The following is a 25,737-nucleotide window of genomic DNA, read 5'->3' on the forward strand; positions in this document are numbered from 1 at the left end:
ATGCTGAAAGCTTAATTGGTGTGTCTGCTACAAGGCTTAAATGTAGGCCAAGATGAATAGAGGCTGCCCAGAAAGGCGTATGCCACACAGCCAGTACGGGGTGTGGCCAGATCCAGCCTGGGTTCCCTCTGCCCCTGTGTCTCCCTCTCTGAGGGGCTCCTTTGAAGGAGTAGGCCCTTGCCAAAGTGCATGCAGGTAAGGCTGGTAGCCTTGCAGGGGTAATGGAGATAATAACTTCTCTCCGGACGCCAAGTCACATGGCAGGTGCTGGGATATAGAGGTGTTTAGGGAGTGTGGTCCCTGCCTTCATGACACTCTCAGACTAGTGAGGTCCACAAATCAGTGATGACAGGGGCCAGAGGAGGCCCTGAACCCAGCTGGGGAGGGGACTGGTGTGTGTGGGTAATCCAGGAAGACTTCCAGGAGGAGGTAGCTCTTAAAGTGAGTTTCACAGGGACAGTTGGCTAGATCAAGAGGCCAGGGAGGCACATTTCCAGCAGAGGGAAGCCCTCCTGCAAACATGGGTGAAATATTGGGAGATCTGGAGGCAGTGAGAAGTCCCGTGTGATCAGGCAGAAGTTGGTGAACGTGAAGCTGGAGGTCACCTTGGGCTGGGAGTCCTTGGTGCCAAGCAGAGGAGAGTGAACTGGACCTGGAGGCCATGAGAGGATGATGGGAATCCCCGGTCGCCCGTGGGCCCTGGCAAGACCCCACTCCTAGACCTCACTAGAGTGATCCGGGCGAGTCCATGGAGACAGCTCAGAAGATGTATTTGTAGCAGCTCTGTGGTGGAAATGATTTGGTTCTGGTGACAAAGGGTAACTCACATCCTCCTGTGTGGGAGAGTGATTTGGGGATGAAATGGACGGCATCTGTGAAACACGCAGCTCCGGCTTCTCAGTGGGTACTGGGTGCAGTCTAGGGCCTCTGGAATGTGCAGGTGGCTGGCGACACTGAGGGAGCAGGGTCCTGTGAGTCAGAGGGGATGAGGTTTGGGAGAGGGGCTTGGGCTTGGGCATTGGGAGCTCCTGAACTTATTCAGTAGGCAGCCGGCACCCCTGTTCCATAGCCATGCAGCAGAACCCCAGAGGACACGTCCAATCCTGATGCTTTTAAATGAGCATCTTCTAGACTAGGGGTGGGGCTAAGTCTGGATTTTCTCCACCCCCACATGCTTCCTGCTGGCTGCTGTGAGCACCAGAGGCTGAGACCCACTGGCACAGCGGCAGGGCAGGGCCTTGGGGTGCTCAATCCTGGCTGTCGTCCCAGCTTGTGACCTGGGGCATGTCACCAGACCTTGACAAGCCTCAGTTTCCCAATCTGTAAAGTAGACAACCCCTCTACAGTAGGCCCCTCATGAGGGACCGAGACATCTCTAGGGAGCCACTCGGGGCGCAGAGCGCTGTGATTAACTCACAAAGAACAACCGCACGTGGTAGCATCTCACACCTGCTTGGCTGGCCAGGCTCGGTCCGGTGCACCACCTTCTCCGCAGACCTTTCCTGCATGTCGGGTGCCTCTGCGACGTGTGCCTGCACCGTCTTGTGTCACTGACGGCCTCGCTCCCGAGCTGCCAACTAATGGTCATGTGCCCCCCCATCCTGTGGCCGGGTCCCTGCTGTATGCACAGTGCCCGGCACATAGTAGGGCTTCAATACATATTTGCCTGTGTTAAGGAAGGACTGTTACCTGCAGCACAGAGGGTCTTTTCTTTCTTTTTCTTTTCTTTTTTTTTCTTTTTTTGAGATGGAGTCTTGCTCTGTTGCCCAGGCTGGAGTGCAATGGCGCAATCTCGGCTCTCTGCAACCTCCACCTCCTGGGTTCAAGTGATTCTCCTACCTCAGCCTCCCGAGTAGCTGGGATTACAGGTGTGCACAACCACACCCAGCTAATTTTTGTATTTTCAGTAGAGATGGGGTTTCATCATGTTGGCCGGGCTGGTCTCAAACTCCTAACCTCAAGTGATCCATCTGCCTCGGCCTCCCAAAGTGTTGGGATTACAGGCAGGAGCCACCGTGCCCAGGACAGAGGTTCTTTTCACCTGAAGGCTTTAACCACCTCCTTCAGAGTTTATCCATCCTTTTCAGAGTCCATCTGTTCATTCATGGGTTTCTTGTTTCATTCAACAAATATTTTAATTGAGCATCTACTAAGCAGCAAGCCCTTTCCAGGCACTGGGGATAAAGTAATTAACAAAAGGGACGAGGTTCCTTTAGCATTACCGGCCAGCTCTTGTCTTAAATTCAGACACCCGGGAGAGCTGAGGGTGGTCACGCCCACCTTGGAGCTGACCGCATGGTAAGCAGGTGAGGCTGCTCTGCTGGTCAGGGGCCTCAGGAGAGACTGGACATTTGCTGGAGGTTGGACTACTGCCTCTTATGCGAACAGCCCACAGCAATGGGGGATTGTGACTGTGTGTATGTGAGTGTGTGTGTGAGCTGGCAGTGTGGCACGTGAGCCCAGAGGGATGAGATGCCCCGGTGTCCTGCAGGTGGGGCATCCAGCCCCACCCAGCGCCTCCGTGGCTGCCAGCTGCCCCTGCCAGGTGAGATCCCAGCCTCTGTTGTGTCTACAGGTACGATGAGAAGCTCCAGAGCCTGCACGAGGGCCGGACGCCGCCTCCCACCAAGACACCACCGCCGCGGCCCCCGCTGCCCACCCAGCAGTTTGGCGTCAGTCTGCAATAGTAAGTGAGCCAGGAATGTGCCTGCTTCTATGCCCTGGAGCCCTGGGAGCTGTGGGGCGCTTCTGGGTCCAGAAACATTTTCCCCAGACCTTTGTCTCCAGCAGCCAAGCTGAACCCTGAAGGAAAGATAAAGCCTGAGCCCGTCACTGAGGCCGTGGCTCGCTGCCTGGTTGGGGGGCGCGTGCTCGCTGCTCGGTGCCTGGTTGGGGGGCGCGTGCTCGCTGCTCGGTGCCTGGTTGGGGGGCGCGTGCTCGCTGCTCGGTGCCTGGTTGGGGGGCGCGTGCTCGCTGCTCGGTGCCTGGTTGGGGGGCGCGTGCTTGCTGCTCCGTGCCTCGTTGGGGGGGGCGCGTGCTCGGTGCCTGGTCGGGGGGATGCGTGTCACTGCTCTGTGCCTGACGGGGGGGACCGACAGTGGGTAGTGGATGGGGGTCTCTGGGGTTCCCGCCCCAGCTTCCATCATTGCTGCCCCCTGCCCTCCGGGTACACAGCGGGACACTTCCCACCACCTTCAAGGAGGGCGTGGTCATGGGATGTGCTTAGGTGTAGGTGTGGGGTGTGTCGTGCTAGGAGGAAGCTTCCAGAGCCAGTGGGCAGCTGCCTCTCATGGTGATGTACAGGCCTGGGTCCGGTAGAGACGGCACCTGGTCACTCTGCATCCCTGATCCCCGCATCACCATGCACCTTGCTAACACCCAGGCTGGACACAGGCATAGAGAAGACAGGCTTGTGCTGGGCTCAGCCGCTGAGATTTAAGGGTCATTGTTACCGCAGCGTGACCTGTCCTTCCTAATACCCTTTATCAGCCACGTGACCTCGAACTCACCTCTTCTCTCAGCTTGTTTCCTTATTCCTGTTATACTACCTTTTTTGGGGGTGGCGGGAACAGTCCTGCTCTGCTTCTCAGGCTGGAGTGCAGTGGCACCATCTCAGCTCACTGCAACCTCCGCCTCCTGGGTTCAAGCTATTCTCCTGCCTCAGCCTCCTGAGTAGCTGGGATTACAGGCGCACACCACCACGCCTGGCTAATTTTTTTGTATTTTTAGTAGAGACAGGGTTTGGCCATGTTGCCTGGCTGGTCTCGAACTCCTGACCTCAAGCGATCCACCCCTCTCAGCCTCCCAAAGTGCTGGGATTGCAGGTGTGAGCCACTGTACCTGGCCACCCAGGGTAGATTTTGAAACATTTTGAAAGGTTTTGAGAACTGAGGAGGCTTTGGGTGGCATCTGGGCCAGGGGAGGAGGTGCATCGGTCACCTGCCCTTACTGAGCCATGTGGGCAGGGGCATTCCTGGGGTTAGAGGGAAGTGGATTCGGCCCTGGGGACCTGCCTGTTTCTTTCTTGGCCAAGAGTGGAGGAGCTCAGGGAGGGGAGGGAGGGGAGGGAGGGAGGCAGAATCATGGCCCCCGACGAAGTCCATGTCCTCATTCCCAGAACCTGTGATTTAGGTCACCTTACATGGCAAAAGGGGCTTGGCAGAAATGATTAAGTAAAGGATCTTGGGATGGGAGGTTATCCTGGGTTCTCTGGTGGGCCCAAAGCAATCGCCAGCGTCTTTACAAGAGGGAGGTAGGAAGGTCAGAATCAGAGAGGAGATGTGGCAGCAGAAGCAGAGGCCGGAGGGGTGCGGGGCCAGAAGCCAAGGCACTCAGGCACCTCTAGAAACTGAAAAAGGCAAGGAATGGATTCTTCCCTGGAGCCTCCAGGTGGAACACAGTCAGGTCAACCCCTTTTTGACTCCTGACACCTCCAGGATGTGAGATAATACATTTGGGTGTTTTGTTTTTTGTTTTTTTTTTTTTTTTTTTTTGAGACAGAGTCTCGCTCTGTCCCCCAGGCTGGAGTGCGGTGGTGTGAGCTCAGCTCACTGCAACCTCCGCTCCCCAGGTTCAAGCAATTCTCCTGCCTCAGCCTCCCAAGTAGCTGGGATTATAGGCGCCCACCGCCATGCCTGGCTAATGTTCATATTTTTAGTAGAAACGGGGTTTCACCATGTTGGCCAGGCTGGTCTTGAACTCCTGGCCTCAGGTGATCCACCTGCCTCGGCCTCCCAAAGTGCTGGGATTACAGGTGTGAGCCACCTCGCCTGGCCCATTTGTGTTGTTTTAAGCTTCCAAGTTGATGGTAGTTACTGGGGCCACATGAAAATCAAGTAGGTGGTAGTGAGTGGTGGGTAGTTGTGAGTATAGGGGGAGGGAAGTGTGTCTAAATCTTGTTCCCAGAGCTAGCAAGTTTGCTTCCAGGATGCTTGAGCCCAGGAGAGGGCCGGGCCTGGAGTGCACATGTGAAGTTGGCTGGGCATCTCGGGTGTATCACAGCTAAAGAGGACCGTTGGTGTCCCAGCGTGGGTCCCTAGACCAGCACTATCTGATGGAACTCTCTGTCAGGATGGACGAGGTCTGCACGGTCCAGTATGGTAGCCAGTGCTCGCGTGCGGCTAGTGCAGATGCTGAATTTCTAATTTTATTTCATTTTAACTAAATTAGAATCACCACATGTGACTTGACTGTTGTACTGCACCGCACGGCTCTGACCGTGTCACCCTCGCCTTCCCTAACTAGGCACACACACGAGGAGTTGTACTTAAGACATTTTGTAAGCACTTTGCCAATAAATGAGCAAGAGACTATATGTTGAAATAGAATGTTCACCCCAAATATATCTGGAACACACATTTTACTACCAAATAGTACTTCCTTTTCCTTTTTCAGACATTGTGAGAATGTGCGGGTGTGAACAACTCTTCCACTGCCACCACCCCTTAGGGGCTGCGCAGGAATGCTGGGCGGGGCAAGCACCTGCAGTGACCTCGGGCCCTTCCTGGGGGCACTGGTGAGAACTCAGCCCTTGACCAGGCTCAGCCAGCAGACCACAATTTTTTTTTTTTTTTTGAGACAATTTTTTTTTTGAAATGGAGTCTCACTCTGTCGCCCAGGCTGGAGTGCAGTGGCAGGATCTCGGCTCCCTGCAACCTCCACCTCCCGGATTTAAGCAATTCTCCTGCCTCAGCCTCCTGATTAGCTGGGACTATAGGCGTGCGCCACCATACCTGGCTAATTTTTTTGTATTTTTAGTACAGGCAGGGTTTCACCATGTTGGCCAGGCTGGTCTTGAACTCCTGATCTCAAGTGATCCACCTGCCTCGGCCTCCTACTGGGATAACAGGCGTCAGCCACCACACCTGGCCCGGGCCAGGATATTCCAGCCATCAGGTGACTGTTTTCCCCACGTTCCTGAAGCCCTGTGTCTCCAGCCCGTTACTGGGGCTCTGCTGGGCTGATACTGCTTCCATGTGCTGTGGCACACAGGGTCCCAGGGGTGGGTCCTTAGCTGGGAGATTCCAGCCACGCCTTTCTCATCTCTTATCTTATTGTTTAGAGCCACTTCTCTCTTCTTATCATCTAACAAAACTTTAAAAATGAAAAACAAAGCCCGGGTGCGGTGGCTCATGCCTGTAATCCCAACACTTTGGGAGGCTGAGGTGGGTGGATCACCTGAGGTCAGGAGTTCAAGACCAGCCTGGCCAGTATGGTGAAACCCTGTCTCTACTAAAAACACACACACAAAAAAAGTTGGGCATGGTGCCGCACACCTGTAATCCCAGCTCCTCGGGAGCCTGAGGCAGGAGAATTGCTTGAACCTGGGAGGCGGAGGTTGCAGTGAGCCGAGATTTTGCCACTGCACTCCAGCCCAGGAGACAGAGCGACACTCCCTCTCAAAAAAGAAAAAAAAAAGAAAAAAAAAAAACTATCATAGCTCACAGACTTCGAAAGCCGTCTACCTGAGTGAAGTGTGGGAAAATTGTTAGCCATGGCTGTAGGCCTCTCGGCTCCTAGAAGGTCACCAGAGATACCATTAGCCCTGCATTCTGAGCAGGTGCCTTTCAGAACGTACTAATGCAGGGCTGTTGGCTTTAACTGTCACTTTGCCATAGTCCATCCCTCTCCCAGGGCCAGTTGTAACTGTAAAAGTCCGGTCCTTAGCTGCTTTCGGGACAATGGGCCACACTGTGCGTGCAGCTTGGAGAGAGAATCCCTGCAGTTGCCTCTTTAAATTAATATTTTATGCGGTTTCATTGCCAATGATTATAATAAAATGGCAATAAACATTTTAAAGGAAGCACTAGATATGTAATTTGTTTGGACTGTGAATGAAAGTCATTAAAATTCATAACTGAATCCTATTCACAAATGTTAATTTGCCAAGTTCAAAAGCATACAGCAGAAAGCTATCACCTTAGAATGAGCTAATGAAGTTAATATATTAAAGGGAAGTCAAAGATTCAAGAGGTCTTTGCTTGCCATCCCTGAAAAGGAAAAATGGAAACCTGAGGCCTGTGTGGGCACCTGGGGGAGGCAGGTACAGGGCAGAGCTTGAGGTGTCCTTAGGCTGGGTGGGGCAGGTCATGGCTGAGCTCTGGCATTTTCTTTTTTTTCCTCTCTCTTTTTTTTTTTTTTTTTCCTGAGATGGCGTCTCACTCTGTCGCCCAGGCTGGAGTGCAGTGGCACGATCTCTGCTCACTGCAACCTCTGCCTCCTGGGTTCAAGCAATTCTCCTGTCTCAGCCTCCCGAGTAGCTGGGACTACATACAGGTGCACGCTACCATGTCCAGCTAAGTTTTGTATTTTTAGTAGAGACAGGGTTTTGCCATGTTGGCCAGGCTGGTCGCAAAGTCCTGACCTCAGGTGATCCACCCGCCTGTGGATTACAGGCATGAACCACTGCACCCGGCTGTTACTGTTTTTTATTTTTATTTTTTTAGACAGAATCTCGCTCCATCACCCAGGCTGGAGTGCAGTGGCACAATCTTGGCTCACTGCAACCTCTCCTTCCAGTTCAAATGATTCTCCTGCCTCAGCCTCCTGAGTAGCTGGGATTGCAGGTGGCTGCCACCATGCCCAGCTAAATTTTTTTTTTGTATTTTTATTTTTTTCTCTTTTATTTATTTTAGTTTTGTTTTTTGAGACAAAGTCTCGCTCTGTCACCCAGGCTGGAGTGCAGTGACACGATCTCGGCTCACTGCAACCTCCACCTCCTGGGTTCAAGCGATTCTCCTGTCTCACCCTCCCAACTATGTGTGACTACAGGCATGTGCCACCCTGCCCAACTAATTTTTTGTATTTTTAATAGAGACGAGGTTTCACCATGTTGGCCAGGCTGGTCTCGAACTCTTGACCTCAGGTAATCCACCCATCTCGGCCTCCCAAAGTGCTGGGATTACAGGCGTGAGCCACCGCGCCTGGCCTGTTTTTATTTTTTATCGTAGCCATCCTAGTAGGTGTCAAGTGTAGTTCATTATAGTTTTGTTTCACATTTCACTGATGCCTAATGCTGTTGAGCATCTTTTCATGTATTATCGGCCATTTGTTTACCTTCTTTGGAAAAATATATATTCACTAGATTGTTTGCCCATTTTTTGTTCGGACCGTCTTTTCATTCTTGTAAAGATTTGTTGATATATGCTAGATCCTAGGCCCTTATCAGATGTATGGTTTGCAGATGTTTTCTTCCATCCTATGTGTTGTCTTTACACCTTTTGATGGTATTTTCTGAAGCATAAAAGTTACATTTTGATGAAGTCCAATTTATTTATTTTTTTCTTTTGCCGCTTGTGCTTTTGGTGTTTTATCTAAGAAATCATTGCCAAATCCAAGGCCATGACAATTCATGCTTATGTTTTCTTCCAAGAGTTTTACCATTTAGCTGTTAGATTTGGGTCTTTGATACATTTTGAGTAGATTTTTCTATATGTTGTGAGGTGAGGTCTGATTTGCTTCTTTGTGTGTTGTTACAGCACCATTTGTGGAAAAGACTTTTTCCTGGCCAGGCAGGGTGGCTCACGCCTGTAATCCCAGCACTTTGGGAGGCTGAGGCGGGTGGATCACCTGAGGTCAGGAGTTCAAGACCAGCCTTACCAACATGGTGAAACCCCGTCTCTACTAATAATACAAAAAAAATGTGCTGGGCATGGTGGCGGGCACCTGTAATCCCAGCTACTTGGGGGACTGAGACAGGAGAATCGCTTGAACCTGGGAGGCAGAGGTTGCAGTGAGCCAAGATCATGCCATTACACTCCAGCCTGGGTGACAAGAGCAAAAGTCATCTCCAAAAAAAGAAGAGAAAATACTTTTCTTTCCCCCATTCAGTTGTCTTGGTACCTTGTCAAAAACCAGTAAACATGAGGGTTTATTTCTGGGCACTCTAATTCTTGTCTATTGGTCTGTATGTTTATCCTTATGCCAGTGCCACACAATCTTGATTACTGTAGCTTTGTAGTAAGTTTTGAAATTGGGAAGTGTGAGTCTGTGAGTCCTTCAACTTTTTTTTCAATATTGTTTTGGCTATTCTGCATCTCTTTAATTTCCATATTCATTTTAGTATCAGCTTGTTAATTTCTGTAAAAGGCAGCTGGGATTTCAATAGGGCTTGTCCTGGGTGTGTGGACCAATTTTGAAGGTATGCCATCTTGAAAATAGTTGTCTTCCAATCCATGAACATGGGATGTCTTTCCATTTATTTGGGTCTTTTAACTTTTTTTCAGTGGTATTTTATGGTTTTCACTGTACCAGTTTTTTGAACTTTTTTGTTAATTTTTTTTTTTAAATTTGTGATGCTATTGTCAATGTAATTTTTTTTTTTTTTTTTTTTTTAAAGACAGAGTCTTGCCCTGTCACCTAGGCTGGAGTGCAGTGGTGCAATCTTGGCTCACTACAACCTCTGCCTCCTGGGTTCAAGTGATTCTCCTGCCTCAGCCTCCCAAGTAGCTGGGACTACAGGTGTGTGCCACCACATCTGGCTAATTTTGTATTTTTAGTAGAGATGGGGTTTCACCATGTTGGCCAGGCTGGTCTCAAACTCCTGACCTCCAGTGATCTGCCTGCATCAGCCTCCCAAAGTGCTGGGATTATAGGCTTGAGCCACCACACCCAGTTGTCAATGTAATTTCTAATCTATCTTTTTGTTACTGATTGCTAGTTTCTAGAAATACATTTTTTAAATATGTTGATCTTGTATCGTGCAACCCTACTGAACTTGTTTATTAGTTCTAATATCTTTGTGTGTGGATTTTTTAGAATTTTCTATATCCAGGATCATGTCATCTGCAAATAGAGATGGCTTTACTTCTTCGTTTTCAACCTACTCTACTAGGTTGCCTTTTATTGCCTAATTATGCCTGACTGTAACTTCCAATACATTGTTGAATAAAAATGATAAGAGCAGACATCGTTGTCTGACTCCTGATCTTAAGAATCAGCAGTTAAGCTGGGCTAAGCAGCATGTACCTATAATCTCAGCTATTTGGGAGATTGAGGTGGGAGGATCATTTGAGGCTGGGAGTTCAAGACTAGCCTGGACAACATAGCAAGACCCTGTGTCTATTAAAAAAACACACACACAAAAAAAAGAATCAATAGTCCTTCACTACTAAGTACATTGTTAGCTGTGTGCATTTCATAGATGCCCTTTATCAGGTTAAGAACCATCTTTTTTCTTTTCTTTTTCTTTTTTTTTTTTTTTTTTGAGATAGAGTCTCCCTCTGTTGCATAGGTTGGAGCACAGTGGTGCGATTATAGATCAGTGCAACCTCAGATTCCTGGGCTCCAGTGATCCTCCTGTCTCAGCTTCCCAAGTAGCTGGTACTATAGATATATACCACCATGCCTGGTTAATTTTTAAATTTGTTTAGTAGAGACAGGGTCTCACTATGTTGCCCAGGCTGGGAACATCATTTCTATTTCTAGTTTGTTGAGTGGTTGGTTGGTTGGTTGATTTGTTTGTTCATGTAAAGGTGTTAGGTTTTGTCAAATGCTTTTTATCGCCATTGAGATAATCACATGGCTTTTGTCCTTTATACTGTTGATATGGTGTATTATATTGATTGATTTTTACATGTTGAATAAACCTTGTATTCCTGGGATAAATCGTTTGTGTTCATGTTGTATAATCTTTTTCATATATTGCTGGATTTGCTTTGCTTGTATTTTGTTGAGGATTTTGTATTTATATTTATAAGAGGTATTAGTTTGTCATTTTCTTGTCTTATGATATCCTTGTCTGGTTTTGGTGATACTGGCCTCAGAATGAGTTGGGAAGTGTTTCCTCCTCTTCTATTTTTTGGAAGAATTTGTACCATATTAGAGTTAATTTGTTAAACATTTGATAGAATTCACCACTGAAGCCATCTGATCTTAGGCTTTACTTTGTGGGAAGTTTTAAAATTACTAATGTAACCTCTTTGCTTGTTATATTTATTCAGATTTTATATTTCTTCTCAAGTCCATTTTGATTGTTTGTGTCTTTCCAGGAATTTGTTCGTTTCGTCTAGGTTTTCTAATTAGTTGGCATGTAATTGTTCATAGTACTTCTTCATAATCCTTTTATTTGTATAATGTCACTAGTAATGTTTCCTCTTCCATTCCTGATTTTAGTAATTTGAATCTTCACTCTTTTTTTTCTTGGTCAGTCTAGCTAAAAGCTTGTCAATTTGTTGATCTTTTCAAGGAGTCAACTTTTGGTTTTGATGATGTTCTCTGTTATTTTCCTATTTTCTATTTATTTCTACTCCAAACTTTACTATTTTCTTCTTTCTGCCTGTGTCAGATTTAGTTCATTTTCTTTTTCCAGTTTTTTAAGGTGGAATGTTTATCATTTTGGAATCTTGCTTTTTGCAATGTAAGCATCTATGGCTATAAATTACTCTCTAAGTCCTGCAATAGATGTATCTGTTAGTGTATTATTTCCACGATTTTAATTAATCTTAAAGTATTTTCTAATTTCTCTTGTAATTTTTTTCTTTGATTCATTGATTTCTAGGAGTCTGTTGTTAAATTTTCACATATCTGTTTTTGATTTTTAATTTTATTTTATTATAATTAGATAACTTTGTATGATTTAACTTCTTTCAGATGTATGGAGGCTTGTTATGTGGTATAACATATGGTCTAGCCTGGAGAATATTCAACGGACACATGAGAAGAATGTACATTCTGTTATTGTTGGGTGGAGTGCTCTATAAATGTCAATTAAGTCTACTTGGTTTTTAGTATTTTTCAGTCTTCTGTTTCTCTGTCAACTTCTGCCTAGTTGTTCTATTTATTATTGAAAGTGGGGGATTGAAGTCTCCAGTATTATTTTAAAATTATTTATTTCTCCCTTCAATTATGTCTGTTTTGGCTCCACATGTTTAGGGGCTGTATTGTTAGGTGCATACATTTTTATGATTCTTACTTTCTTATGAATCCTTGCATGATGATAAAAAAAGTCCTTCCTTGCTACTAGTAACAATTTTTGTGTTAAAGTCTATTTTGTCGGATATTAATATAGCCATTATAGCTCTTTTTAGTTACTGTTTGCATGGTGTATCTTTGTTCATCTCTTTACTTTCAACCTATTTGTGTCTTTGAATCTAAATTGTGTCTCTTGCAGACAGCATATAATTAGGTCATGTTTTTCCCCATTCCACCTTCTTTATTAGAGTATTTAATCCATTTGCATTTAGTGTGATTACTGGAGTTACATCTGCCATTTTGCTATTTGTTTTCTATATGTCTTTTTTGTTCCTTTATGTCTTCAATAATACCTTCTTTTGTGTTAAATACATACTTTGTAGTGTACTGTTTCAATTTTTTGTTTCTTTTGCTATATATATGTATATTTAAAGTATTTTCTCAATTGTTGCCTTAGGGATTAGAATTTATATCTTAATTTATAACCATCTAGTTCTAATTAAGAAGGATTGTGGAGCCAGGCATGGTGGCTGAAGCCTGTAGTCTCAGCACTTTGGGAGGCCGAGGTGGGCGGATCACGAGATGGAGACACTGAGACCATCCTGGCCAACATGGTGAAACCCCGTCTCTACTAAAAATACAAAAAAAAATTAGCCGGGCGTGGTTGCAGGCGCCTATAGGCCCAGCTACTCAGGAGGCTGAGGCAGGAGAATCACTTGAACCCGGGAGGCGGAGGTTGCAGTGAGCCAAGACTGCGCCACTGCACTCCAGCATGGTGACAGAGTGAGAATCAGTCTCAAAAAAAAAAAAAAAAAAAAAAAAAGAAGGATTGGGGACTTGCAAACTCTTCAGAGAATACAACTTTTGGGTGTTGTCTTCCACCCCATGCTAACACTCCTTCTTTGCCACTGGAAGAAACTTGATCTGATGGTGATCTTATTAGCAAGCGGGACCATGTGGCCCTTTTAGTTTCTGCTTATCTCCTAGAGCCAAGGTTTTAACTGAGCCAGGGCTCACTTTTGTCAGAAAAGAACTGGTAAGTATCTGTCTTTCTAGTCTCTTTTTTCCTGTGTGCGTAGGATATGCTCTTCTTCGGTCTCCTGTACCATGTGGCTGTCTGGAGACTATACAATCCTTCTCTTTGCGATCGGCCTGCAGGGTGGGACACTGGCCTCCCATAGGCTCTGGTTCTGAGCCGTGTGTGCCAATCTGACTTGCCAGAACCTCTACCCCATTAGAGTTTTGGGGACTGACCTCACTAAGGATACCAAGCAGTTTCTCATTCCCCATCTGCCTGCAAAGAGGGGCAGCCCTGCAGATGTGAGACTACAGGATTCCAGTGCCTTGTTGCCACCTTTCACCTCACGACAGCTCCACCTCATACCAAATCACAACTCTAAATGCAAGACTGTGATCTGTGCCTTTTTTTTTTTTTTTGGAGACAGGGTCTCACTGTGTTGCTCAGGTTGGTTTCAAACTCCTGGGGCCAACTAATGTTCCTGCCTCAGCCTCCTGAGCAGCTGGGATTACAGGTGTATTGTCATACTGCTTGTCTTTTGAACCCAGGTATAATGAGGACTTTGAAGTCAGATTTTAACTTGAACCCTGGCTCTAGCCAACCCTAGGCTGTGTGACTCCAGATACAATAATTTGCGTGAGCCTCAGTTTTGTCCTCTATAAAAATGGGGGCACAGTGATGCAGTGAGTGGGCTTTAATATTGCACGTGGTGCCCAGTAGGTCCTCAGTGCACAGTGGTCACTGTGATTGTTCACATGCACTGCCCATTTCTGTGGGCATCCAGGACCTCCCTGGCTGAGTCTGTGACTGAGAACTTTGCAGGTCAGTGATGCAAGCTGCAGCCATTCATCCCCTTTCAAATATTGGGAGGGGGAGTGTTGTATTTAGAAGATGCACGAGCATCTCAGAGGGTTGGGAAAAGCCTGGGTGCCCAGCTGAGGCAGGCCTGCTCAGCACTCCCCATTATCACTGTAATTTAAGGTTGCCATTCCTCCCTCCCTCTTCCCTCTTGTTTCTTCCTTTCTTGTTTTGTTTTGTTTGTTTGTTTTGAGGCAGAGGCTCATTCTGTCACCCAGGTTGGAGTGCAATGGCACGATCTCGTCTCAGTGCAACATCCACCTCCCTGTTTCAAGCAATTCTCCTGCCCCAGCCTCCTGAGTAGCTGGGACTACAGGCGCGTGCCACCGTACCTGGCTAATTTTTGTATTTTTGGTAGAAACGGGGTTTCACCATGTTGGCCAGGCTGGTCTCAAATTCCCGACCTCAGGTGATCCGCTCACCTTGGCCTCCCAAAGTGCTGGGATTACAGGCGTGAGCCACTGCACCCAGCCCCTACTCCTTTTAATTAGTCACAATTTCTCCTTATTTGTGCATTCCTTGCATGCAAAACCGGAGAAAAAACATGCTCTGAATTACTCTAAGCACATCTCCTGAGGGGAGGGGTACAAGCAAGAATTCTATGCTGAGAGTCCCCGATGCCCTCCAGTGGGTGGACGACTGTCGGAAAGCCAGGTGGGAGTCACTGGCCACAGAGAACGCTGTGCTGACCAACAAACTGTGCTCTGTGCTCCAGAGTCCTCCTGCCCAGCATGCATCTTGGAACTTTAGTTCATGGTGTGGGTTTAATGCAGTTCGTGCATCCTTTCTGAGACCTGACCCTGGCCTGCACACATTGAGATGCACGAGATGAACGTGGTATGATACGATTCACCACCGCCCTGGGCATCCCCACCCAGCCAGGAAACACAGCACATCTGCCAACTAGAGTCCCCTGGGGTCATTGCTATGCACAGCACTGACTCTGTCAGTCCATTGAACAAGCCTCTCTCCGAGCCAGCAAGTAGCGGATGGGCAGGGGAGGAGAAACCCAAATTGTGGGTTTCTGCTCTATGGAGAGTAGTAATTTTATGCCGGGGCCCTGTTCTTCCCCTAGCTGTGAGAGCCTCAGAGTAGATGTGGGTGCTCCTCAAATGCACGGGCAGCGGAAAACACGCTTAGCTGGGAGCACGGCAGCTCTGGGCCAGTCCCTCCTCTTTGGGGACCTCAGTTTTCTCATCTGCCTGAGGAGGTTGGGCTGGATGATCTCAGAGTCTCTTCCTGCTCTGAGAGTCTTTTATTTTATTATTTATTTATTTTGAGATGGAGTCTTGCTCTGTCTCCTAGGCTGGAGTGCAGTGGCACAGTCTCAGCTCACTGCAGCCTCCACCTCCCGGGTTCGAATGATTCTTCTGCCTCAGCATCCCAAGTAGCTGAGATTACAGGAGTGTGCCACCATGCCTGGCTAATTTTTTTTTTTTTTTTTTTTTGAGACGGAGTCTTGCTCTGTTGCCCAGGCTGGAATGCGATGGCACGATCTTGGCTCACTGCAACCTCCGCCTCCTAGGTTCAAGCAATTCTCCTGCCTCAACCTCCTAAGTAGCTGGGATTACAGGCACGCACCACCACACCTGGCTATTTTTTGCATTTTTAGTAGAGACAGGGTTTCACCATGTTGGTCAGGCTGGTCTCGAACTCCTGACCTCGTGATCTGCCCATGTCTGCCTCCCAAAGTGTAGGGACTACAGGCTTGAGCCACCGTACCCGGCCTTAATTTTTGCATTTGGTAGTAGAAACAGGGTTTCTCCATATTGCCCAGGCTGGTCCGGAATTCCTGACCTCAAGTGATCCACCCACCCCGGCCTCCCAAAGTGCTAGGATTATAGGCGTGAGCCACCATGCCCCATCTGAGAGTCTACTTTTAAAGGACAGCACAGAGACAAAGCAGTAGGCAAAGGGGTCTTTCAGGAACTCGTCCTCCTCATAACTCCGCATTGTCCCGCCTGTTGAGTAGGACTCAGTGGGTCTCCCTCCCCGGGAACAGTAGCCAGCCAGGGCTTTGGAATCAATGGATGCAGGCTCTCCAGCTGCATGAACCCGGATAAGTCACTGTAGCTCACTGGGCCCATTTGTTCATCTGTGACATGGACCACCTGCGTGTGGTCTGGGAGGCTGCTCAGCCCCTGGCATTGGGACGATTTTCGTCAGTGCCATTGGCTTGTAGCTCAGCAAAGCCTGCACCTCCCTTGTCGTTTAATATTTGCAGACCTTGGGGAGAGAGCGCCAGCATCTCTGCTTTCCAAATGGAGAAACTGAAGCTGGAGAGGATGAGGAAACTGGCCGGTGGTGATCTAGCTCCTACGGGAAGGGAGGGACAGGGTTTGAAAGGGTCTGTCTGGCTTCCTAAGGAAGCAGAGAGGAGGAAAAGAGCCTGTAACTTTGGCACATCCTGGGAGGAAAGGACCTGCCTGCCACATTCCTCCCTCCCCAGGGACACTGTCTCTGTGGGCCCCAGGACACCTTCTCCCTCCCAGAGTGGAAACCAAGATGGGAAGGGGGCAGGGGGCCAGGTCCGTATTCCTGCAGCAGCAGGACCTCCTGAAGGTCACGCCAGCCCTCAGGGCACCTCGGGGAGCTGTGGATTGCTGCTCAGTGTCCCCAACGCGAAGCTTCGGCAAAAGCAAAATTGCCATGAAACCAAACCACCCATCGAGATTGGATATGCAGAAGCCTTATGGCTGTGGACAGAGTTCTAATCGCCGTTTAAGTGGATTAGCAGATTCCTCTGTAAATCGTGGAATAAAACTAAAGCACACTCGATACCATGTTCACCTGATAAATCATCTGACATACAGACGTTCCCAGGGGGCCGTGGAGCCCAGCAGGAGGAGCAGAGATGGAAGCCCAGGCCGGGCTTGCCTCCCTGTGCCACCTCTCAGTTGTGGGACCTTGAGCTGGTCACCTTGCCTCTCCTAGTGTCGTCCTCTGATCTCTAACTTGGGCTCATGAAACGATGGTGGAAATGAGGCAGACGATACACATGTGGAGGAAAGACTTCACACTCAGCCCGGTGGGTTTCAGTCGGGCCCTTTTCATCATGACCGAGTCTTCCGTTACCTGTTACCACTTCACAGATTCTCCAGGACTTAGTGGTTTCCAACAGCAACCACGTCACACGGCTCCTGGTGTTTGTGGAATTTGAGCAGAACTCGGCCAGGCGAGTTTGCCCATGGGGCATTGGCAGAGGGCACGTGGTGGTGTCCAGCTGGTGGCTGGCTAGGATCATCCAAGACACGCCTTATGTTCCTGCACCTCTGGCCTCAGTGGGGACTGTTGGCCAGTGCACCTGCCCACAGTGTCACCAGCCTGATGTTCCCAGGGTAGCTGTGCTTCTTCCAGGGCAGCTCAGGGTTTCCAGCAAAAAGGTTCCCGAGATCACAGGTGGGAAGAGTCAGGCTCTTTAGGACAGGAGAGAAGGACCTGGCCCAGAAACTGAACAGTTGCTTCTGTCAAATTCTGTTGATCCACACAGGGTCCTTTGGGACCTGTGGCTGCTGTCACAGTGGCTTAAAGTAACACGTGTTTATTTTCTTGCGATTCTGGAGGTCACATGTCCTGAAATCAGGATCTCAGCAGGGCTGCATTTTTTCTGGAGGTTCTGGGGGGTATCTGTTTCTCTTCTAGTTTCCAGAGGCGCCTGTGCTCCTTGGCTCCCAGCCCTCCCTCCCATCTTTTTCACAGCACACCACTCTGGCCCAGCTTCCCTTGTTACATCCCCTCTCCCTTCTGCTCACTAGATCCTCTGCAAGGGTCTTCGTGATCCAGTCGGGTATCTTAGTCTATTCCGGTTGCTCTGACAAAGTAGCATAAACAGAGTGGTTTATAAACAACAGAAATTTACTTCTCATAGAGCTGGAGGCTCTATGAGTCTAAGATCAAGGTGCCACCAGATTCAGGCAAGTAACTGTAGCTCGCTGGGCCCGTTTGTTCAGCTGTGACGTGGACCGCCTCTGTGTGGCCTGGTTGGAATGATTTTTGTCAGTGCCGTTGGCTCACAGCTCAACGAAGCCGGCACATCCCTTTTCGTGATGAGGATTCAGTGTAGGATGAGGACCTGCTTCCTGGTTCATAGATGGTGCCTCCCAGCCGCGTCCTCGCGTGGAGAAAGGGGAAGCTCCCTGGGGTCGCTTTTAAAAGAGCGCTCTGTCTGCCTGGAGTGTCTGAGGTGAGCCAGGCCTTTGGGGAGGTCTGGCTGGGAAGGGGCTTGTGGCCAGATAAGCACCTCACTGAGTACCTGGTGAGTACCTGCCGTGCCAGGCACTGCCAGCTCCATGGCCCCAAAACTTGGCTCTGCAGGCCTCATACATGCGGGGCTGCCTTTCAGGGGAGTCCAGTTTACATTTATTGGCCCCATAGAGAGCAAGGAGGAAGCGTGTGTGCCTGCCTGGCAGGGTGGAATCTGCCGTGGCCCTCGTAGGGAAGGGGGGAGGGAAGATGCCAAGCAGTGATCCAAGTTAACGTTAAGATTCAGGTACGCGTCATGGCCAAGAATCTGAGTCAAGTTTCCGTGTATTTTTTCTTTTTAGAATTGTTAAGTCTCTGTGCGAGCATGATTTGCCAATTGTTCTGTAACAAGTCACATAGACTGCATGTTTTCTGAGTGCTGGGGTCCATTCTCATTTAATTCTCACCCCCCTGCCCACCCTGGGAGGCAGGTGCTAGTATCCCGCCCATGTGACAGGAGAGGAAGTAGAAGCAGAGGTGTCGAGTAGCTCTCACGCCTGCTCCCTGCCTTTCAAGTGCACTCCTAGCTCCACGTGGCCAAATCCAACTTCCTTTTTCGGGTATCCCTAAAATGCCTCCTCTGTGGTACCGGACTGCGCTCAGGGTATCTCTCTTCCTGTGCACACCAGTCAGCTTTTGCTAATTCTGCTGCATAACAGTCTCACTGGGCTGCAACATGTTTCTTTCTCTCTAAGGTTGGGAGGTAGACAGGCCAGCAGGGGCTCGGCCCGCCTCCATGTACCTGCATTTTGGTGCCAGGCTGAAGAAGTAGCCTCTTGACATGCCATTCTCAGGGTGGGGACTGGAATAAGAGTGGCCACGCCAAACTATGCTGTCTCCTTGGACGTGATATATGTTGTGTCTGCTCACGTCCCACAGCAGGGCACATGGCCCAGCCCAGAATCAGTGGGGCAGGGAGGTGACTGCCCTCCAGGAAATGAAGGTGACACAGAGAGGAAGGGGAAGCTTGTTGACGGCACCACAGTCTACTCCCATGTGGCTCCTGATCAGCACCAGGTGCGGGGAGTACTGCCAAAATCTGCTTGTCATCCTCCCCCAAGTATGTACTGTTTGCTGGGTCTCAGGCCCTGTGTTGGACACTTGATTTGAAGGGTTAAAACCAGGCACAGGCTGAGCGCAGTGGCTCACGCCTATAATCCCAGCACTTTGGGAGGCTGGGGCGGGCGGATCACAAGGTCAAGAGATCGAGATCATTCTGGCCAACATGGTGAAACCCCGTCTCTACTAAAAATACAAAAATTAGCTGGGCATGGTGGTGCACGCCTGTAGTCCCAGCTACCCGGGAGGCTGAGACAGGAGAATTGCTTCAACTCAGGAGGTGGAGGTTGCAGTAAGCCGAGATTGCGCCACTGCACTCCAGCCTGGGGGACAGAGTGAGACTCCATCTCAAAACAAACAAACAAACAAAAACAGCACAGGTCTTGCATACACATCCCCAGCCATTTCCTTGGGATGAATTCCTAGACATAGATTCACAGGATCAAACAGTGTGACTGTTTGTAAGGTTTTTGGTTGTCGTGGAATTACCCTCTAGAAAGGTCACATGCTTTGTAGAGCCTGAAGCCAGGGGTCACAGGCAGACCTCAGTGGCTCAGGCAGGTGGGGCTGGTGGCGAGAGGAAAGTCCCTCATCCTAACACTCACTCACGTGCAATGTGCAAACATAGCTGATGCGTCAGCTGGAGGTGAGGGCCAGCTGGCAGTGGCAGGCAGGAGCCCAGCCTGGCTTCCTTGGGGGCCACCGGGGGTGACATAGACCCTCAGAGCCAGGGCTGAGCATCAGGAGGTTGGCAGGGCCTGGGGGACGCCAGGAGCTCCCTTGCAACGAGAGAGAAAAGCGGCATCTTAGAGTTGTCTCAGTGCAAAGACTCACATCACGGTCAGCCCCAGCAGGGCCAGGGAGACCCAGTCGAATACTTTGACCCCAGATGGGCCTGTGTTTGTCTTTGTTTGTGTCCAGCATTGTGTTCTGTTTGGATGAGAATGTATGCCATGGGCTACGTTTTCATTTTCATCTTGGTGAAGGTTTACGTTGTTGGTGACCTATGGACTCTAAGGATCAGGGGGAGGACCCTGCATCCGGAGGTGGGCGGTTGGAATGTAAACCCCTCACGAGGCCAGCTGTGGACAGGCACGGAAGCCTTTCTCTCTCTGGACCCCTTTTCCTTATCCATGAAGTGGGTAACAGTAGCCTGCCTTGCCCACAACATTATTTCCAGTGAAACAATGCATTTTGCAAGCGGTAAAGCTGTGTATTTCAAAAATAAATGCCCAGTAAAAACTCTTTCAGATAAACCAAAGCTGAGAGAATGTATTTTCAGCAGAACTGCACTATAAGAAATGTTAAGGGAAGCTCTGCAGAACAAAGAAATAGAATGCCAAATAGAAATTGGGATCCTCACAAAGGAATGAAGCATGCTGAAAATGGCAAATATGTGTAAATAGAAAATAAATAGATTTTCTCATTTTAAGAATATCTTTGAAAGTAAATTGACTGTTTAAATAAAAATAATAAAGTAGTATGAGGCTTAAAACATGTTAGAGTACTGGATAATGTATTATATTATAAAGACAGGCCTGGCCCAGTGGCTCATGCCTGTAATCCCAGGACTTTGGGAGGCCAAGGCAGGTGGATTGCTTGAGCTCAGGAGTTCAAGACCAGCCTGGGCAACATGACAAAACCCTGTCTCTACAAAAAATTAACTGGCATGGCATGGTGGCACATGCCTGTAGCCCCAGCTACTTGGGAGGCTACGGTGAAAGTATTGCTTGAGCCCAGGAGGTCAAGGCTGCAGCTAGCCAAGATCACACCGCTGTACTCCAACCTGGGCAACAGGGTAAGACACTGTCTCAAAAAAAAAAAAAAAAAAAAAAAAAGGATGGGATATGAGACTTATACTGTAAGTAGAATGGTATAATATCATTTGAAATAGACTGTATTACATTAAATATGTATAATGTAAAACTAGGGTCACTACAAATAAAAAGATATATTTTTATTTCATATATACATAGAGAGAGAGAGAGAGAGAAGAGGGAGAGAGTTGAAGTCTTGCTCTGTCATCCACACTTGGAGTGCAGTGGTGCGATCTTGGCTCCCTGCAACTTCCGCCTCCTGGGTTCAAGTGATTCTCCTGCCTCAGCCTCCAGAGTAGCTGGGATTACAGGCATGCATCACCACGCCTGGCTAATTTTTGTATTTTTAGTAGAGACGGGGTTTCACCACGTTGGCCAGGCTAGGCTTGAACTCCTGACCTCGTGGTCTGTCCACCTTGGCCTCCCAAAGTGCTGGAATTACAGGCGTGAGCCACTGTGCCTGGCCACATCTAATATATTAATAGAGGGATAAAATGAAGTCCTAAAAAATAATTAGCCAGCAAAATAAAGTCAAGAAAAGAGGAAAAAGGAACAGATAACAAATAGTAGATTCAAACCTAGCCATATTGATAATTACATTAAGTCTAAGTGGCCTAAACATTCCAATTAAAAGAGATTCTCAGATTGGATTTTATTTTATTTTATTTTATTTTTTTTGAGATGGAGTCTCCCTCTGTCACCCAGGCTGGAGTGCAGTGGCACGATCTCGGCTCACTGCAACCTCCACCTCACGGGTTCAAGTGAGTCCCCTGCCTCAGCCTAGAGAGTAGCTGAGATTACAGGTGTACACGATCACATCCAGCTAATTTTTGTATTTTTAGTAGAGACAGGGTTTCACCATGTTGGCAAGGCTACTCTTGAACTCCTGGGCTCAAGTGATCCGCCTGCCTTGGCCTCCCAAACTGCTGGGATTACAGGTGTGTGCCACCGCACCTGGCCAGCATTTCTTTATGTGAATCTCTGTCTCAAAATAGTTAAAGTAGGAGACAGGTTAACCCAGAAAACATACTGGGTTTTTTAATTGAATTAATATCCAGTCCAGGGCTTCTTATTCTGCCCTCACAGCCAAGCCATCTCATACCACTGGGACTTCCCAGTATGGCTTCCCTGTCTAGAATGCCCTTCTCTCTTTTGTCCTCTGACAGGCTCCTACTCATCCCTCAAAACCCAGCTCTGAAGTTGCCCCCTGGGGAAGCCCTTCCCAAACCCCATGTCTTCCCTGTATCATAAATATCCCTTTCATGGAGTTCTCAAATACTGCACTATCATTTTATTATTGGGTCTTCAGACTTTCTACTTCCTGAGGGCTGAGCCTACCTCTCTCTTCCTGGACAGTGCCTGGATCCTGTGTTTGCACAGGGGTGTGGAGAGAACCAGCGCCTCTTCTCATTGTGATCACCCATCAAGCTCAGGTAAAAACTGTGACTTTCTTTTCTGTTTTCTCAGCCTCAAAGACAAAAATCAAGGCGAACTCATCCCCCCTGTGCTGAGGTTCACAGTGACGTACCTGAGAGAGAAAGGTGAGACGGGGCCGGCTCCAGCTGGGTGATGTGAGGGCTGCTGGGTGCACCTCTCTGGGTGGTTTGTCTTGGATCCTGAGCACCCACAAGCCAGGGGGTGTGACCAGGAAGGGAGGGGCTCAAGCACAGTGGCTCCAGGTCTGGGCTCTGGCCTCGGATGGTCTGGGTTTGAATCCTGTCTCCCCTGTGTACTAGCTGTGTGACCTGGGGCCAGTTACTCACCCTCTCTGGGCCTCCATTCCCTTGTCTGTCCAGTGGGGTTAATAACAGTACCTGACTTGTAGGATTGTTGTAACCCCTAAACGAGACAGTGCCTGCAAAGCACTTCGGGCGGTGCTGGTCTGTAGGAAGCCCTCTCGAAATGGGGACTCCTCTGATGGGATCAACTTTGATTTGCAGACACCATTGCCAGTGGGGTGGGTGCAGTCAAGAACTTGGAGTGGGGTGAGGCTTGTGGGCTCTCCACGGCTCCTGAGGCTAGAACTGAGGTCCGTGGAGAAGGTGCGTGGAGGCTGCTTTTACCTTAATGGGAGGAAAGAGGTTCCCACGGAGGAGCAGGCACCAGGGAGGTTTACCTGGCACCACAGCTGCAGGTGTGCTAGGTGGGCCGGGTGGTCTCCAGCCTGGGTGCTGCAGCACAGATGCGTGGGTGTCAGACAAGAAGTGAGTGCCCCCCCATCCCCACCACCCTGGCAGGGCTGACTCCTCTCCAGCCTCCAGAGCTCGGCTCAACAGTTGCTTCCTCAGGGAATCCCCCTAACATGGCCAAACCCCCTAAAGCAGACCCCAGCTCTGCCCACGGACTCAGCACCGTGGGCCCCGAGACCCCGCCACCGTGTGGTCTCTTGGCTGCTGCCATTTCTCACGTTTCCATCTGGTGGGGAGTTCCCATGCAATGGCTCTTAAAGCCACCGCCTCAGCCCTGCACCTTTCTGGTTACGAGTGGGTTGATTTCCTCTTTGGAGCAGGCCAGGTGGGTGGTCTTTGAAAAACCTGCTTTAGACAGGCGGGGCCTGGAGAGCCCCTCCTCACCTGTAGGCCAGGGTGCCCAGGAAATGTGCTTTGGCACGAGAGTCCATGCATATGGGATGGGGGTGGCATCAGTGAGCAGATGTGCTGGGCAGGGGCCTGGGAGACCATCTCCCTCAAACCCCAGACCCTGCGGCCCCAGCATTTCCCTCAGTCACGATGCTCAGCTGGCAGGTGAGCAGGTACGGGGGACACCCCACACTGGGACCCCAAGAGGCCTGCCTGTCCCCGGCCTGGACTGCCCCTCCTTGCCCTCTACCGGTTAGGTCCTGCTTTCCGGAAGCCCTCTCCAATTCTGCCCCTCTCCCAGGCAGAACTGCCTTCTTCACGCCTTCCCATCATTCACTCATTCACTCGGGAGGCATTTGCTACGTGCCTCCCTCGTGCCAGACTCTGGGGATATCAAAGTGAGCACACGGGACGGGGCAGCAGCAACTATTCCACCGAGAGCTGCCCAGATGCTGACTTCCATCAGGGAGAAGGCCCTGCCAGACCGGGGTCCCTGTTAGGGGGTTTGACCTTGTTGGGGGGCTTCCCTGAGGGAGGGGCAGTGGAGCTGAGCTCTGAGGATGGGGAGAAGCTGGCCATGCCGTGTGACAGAAAGGCCCCAGAGAGGAGAGCAGGTGCAGGGGCTCGTGGCTGTGGGAGTGCGGGAGCGTGTGGGGCTTCGAGGAAGTTGGGAGGAGAAGGGGAGGTCAGGCCTTGCAAGTCCCAAGAAGACTTGCACCTCCAGATGCCTGCGCCACAGTCCTAGGTCCTGGTGTTCCGGAGCACCCCCATCATGCACCGCAGGCCCCCCAAGGGCAGGCTCAGGCCTGTTTCTCTTTCTGGCTCTGAAGCCAGCAGGGGCCTGGCCAGAGGAAACCCTTCCCTCCACCCCAGAGCTGCTTTCATGAGCCAATTACAAGCACTGAAAATGCTCTTTATAAACTGACAATGGAGACAAGTTTTCTTCTTTGATTACAATCACCTCTTTAGCAGAATTGCCCAATCGAACTTGGACATCATCTGTATCTTCACTGTCTAAACAGCAGCCACCAGCCCCTGTGGCAGTAGCTCAATAGGGCAGTTCATATGAGGCTCATGCAACTGAGTGACTAGATTTTTAATTTTATTTAATTTTAATTAAAGTTAAATCCCCATGTGCAGCTACTGGCTGCTGTGCTGGACAGCTCAGCCCTAGCCCTTGTGGGAAGTCACGTGTCTGGACGTCTCCCAGGTGCCAGGCACGTGCTGGGCATCACTGTGTCCAGTCCTCTCTGCAGCCCTTGGAGACAGGAGCTCATGGCCTTATTCTGTAGATAAACAAGGCAGATAGGCTCAGAGAGGCCGAGAGCTTTCTCTGAGGTCACACAGCTGGTAGGCAGAGCTGGATTAGAGCCTAGGTCTGTCTGAGATTAGAGTCTATTTCCACTTTCCCTTTCCACGGACCACAGAGGTGGGAAATCGGGTGGGTTGGGGAATATGGAAAGGATTTGTGGAACAAATAAATGTGTGGAGGCCAGCCACAGGTGGGTGATGCCGTGGGCAGGGGAGTGTCATATAAGGTCCTGGAAGCCCTTTGGGCTGGGACCTGTGAGATGCCTGGAAGCTCCTCTCCTGCAGGCCTGCGCACCGAGGGCCTGTTCCGGAGATCCGCCAGCGTGCAGACCGTCCGTGAGATCCAGAGGCTCTACAACCAAGGTGAGGGTGTCCCGCAGTCCTGAGCCCCGAGCTGCCTGGTCAGCGAGCACAGCACTCCGGGGCCTCAGAGCGGAGGCAGGGAAGCACCGCCCCCGCAACCCACCCAACTCCCACAAAACACTCAGGGTGGGGGCAGCTGCCCAGGAGGCATCGAGGGGCCCACTGGTAGTCCAGAGTGGGGACCTTTTGTCCAGACCCCCAACCCCACTGGGACATGGTGGCCGCATGATGCCATTTTGCCTTTAGGGTCTCTCCATCCACACCACGTGGCACGTGCTTTCAGGAGACACCCTGCAGTGCAGGGAAGCTGGTTTTTTATCTGGCAGCTCCCCCGAATTGGCTCAGCATGGCTTCCTTAACTGCCGTGTGTAACCCACAGGCAGGGGCAGTGGCCTCTGAGCTGAGGATGCATTGCACTGACACTAATGAAGCCGCTGTCTTGCTGAGGAGACTTGCCTTCCATCCCACTCGCTCCCGTGATCAGTTGTGCATTACACAATCATGGAGCATCAGGCCTGCACAGGGCCCAGCTCAGGCCTGCCTGTCTCAGGCCCAGGGCCTGCAGTGTCATCTCTGCCAC

General features: G+C 49.7%; 1 protein-coding gene across 2 annotated transcripts in view; it reads left to right on the top strand.

Moving 5' to 3' along the window:
- Positions 1-25,737, top strand: part of ARHGAP8 (Rho GTPase activating protein 8) — a 109,269-nt gene that overhangs the window by 69,700 nt on the left and 13,832 nt on the right. For both annotated transcript variants that reach the window (XM_031005500.3, XM_063704923.1), the window contains 3 exons: positions 2,576-2,686; positions 22,372-22,445; positions 25,080-25,157. In XM_031005500.3, the coding sequence (XP_030861360.1) occupies positions 2,576-2,686; positions 22,372-22,445; positions 25,080-25,157 (263 nt within the window). The remainder of the gene's footprint in view (positions 1-2,575; positions 2,687-22,371; positions 22,446-25,079; positions 25,158-25,737) is intronic.

The sequence above is a fragment of the Gorilla gorilla genome, chromosome 23 (assembly GCF_029281585.2).
Source record: "Gorilla gorilla gorilla isolate KB3781 chromosome 23, NHGRI_mGorGor1-v2.1_pri, whole genome shotgun sequence".
In the NCBI taxonomy this organism is placed as follows: Eukaryota; Metazoa; Chordata; class Mammalia; order Primates; family Hominidae; genus Gorilla; species Gorilla gorilla.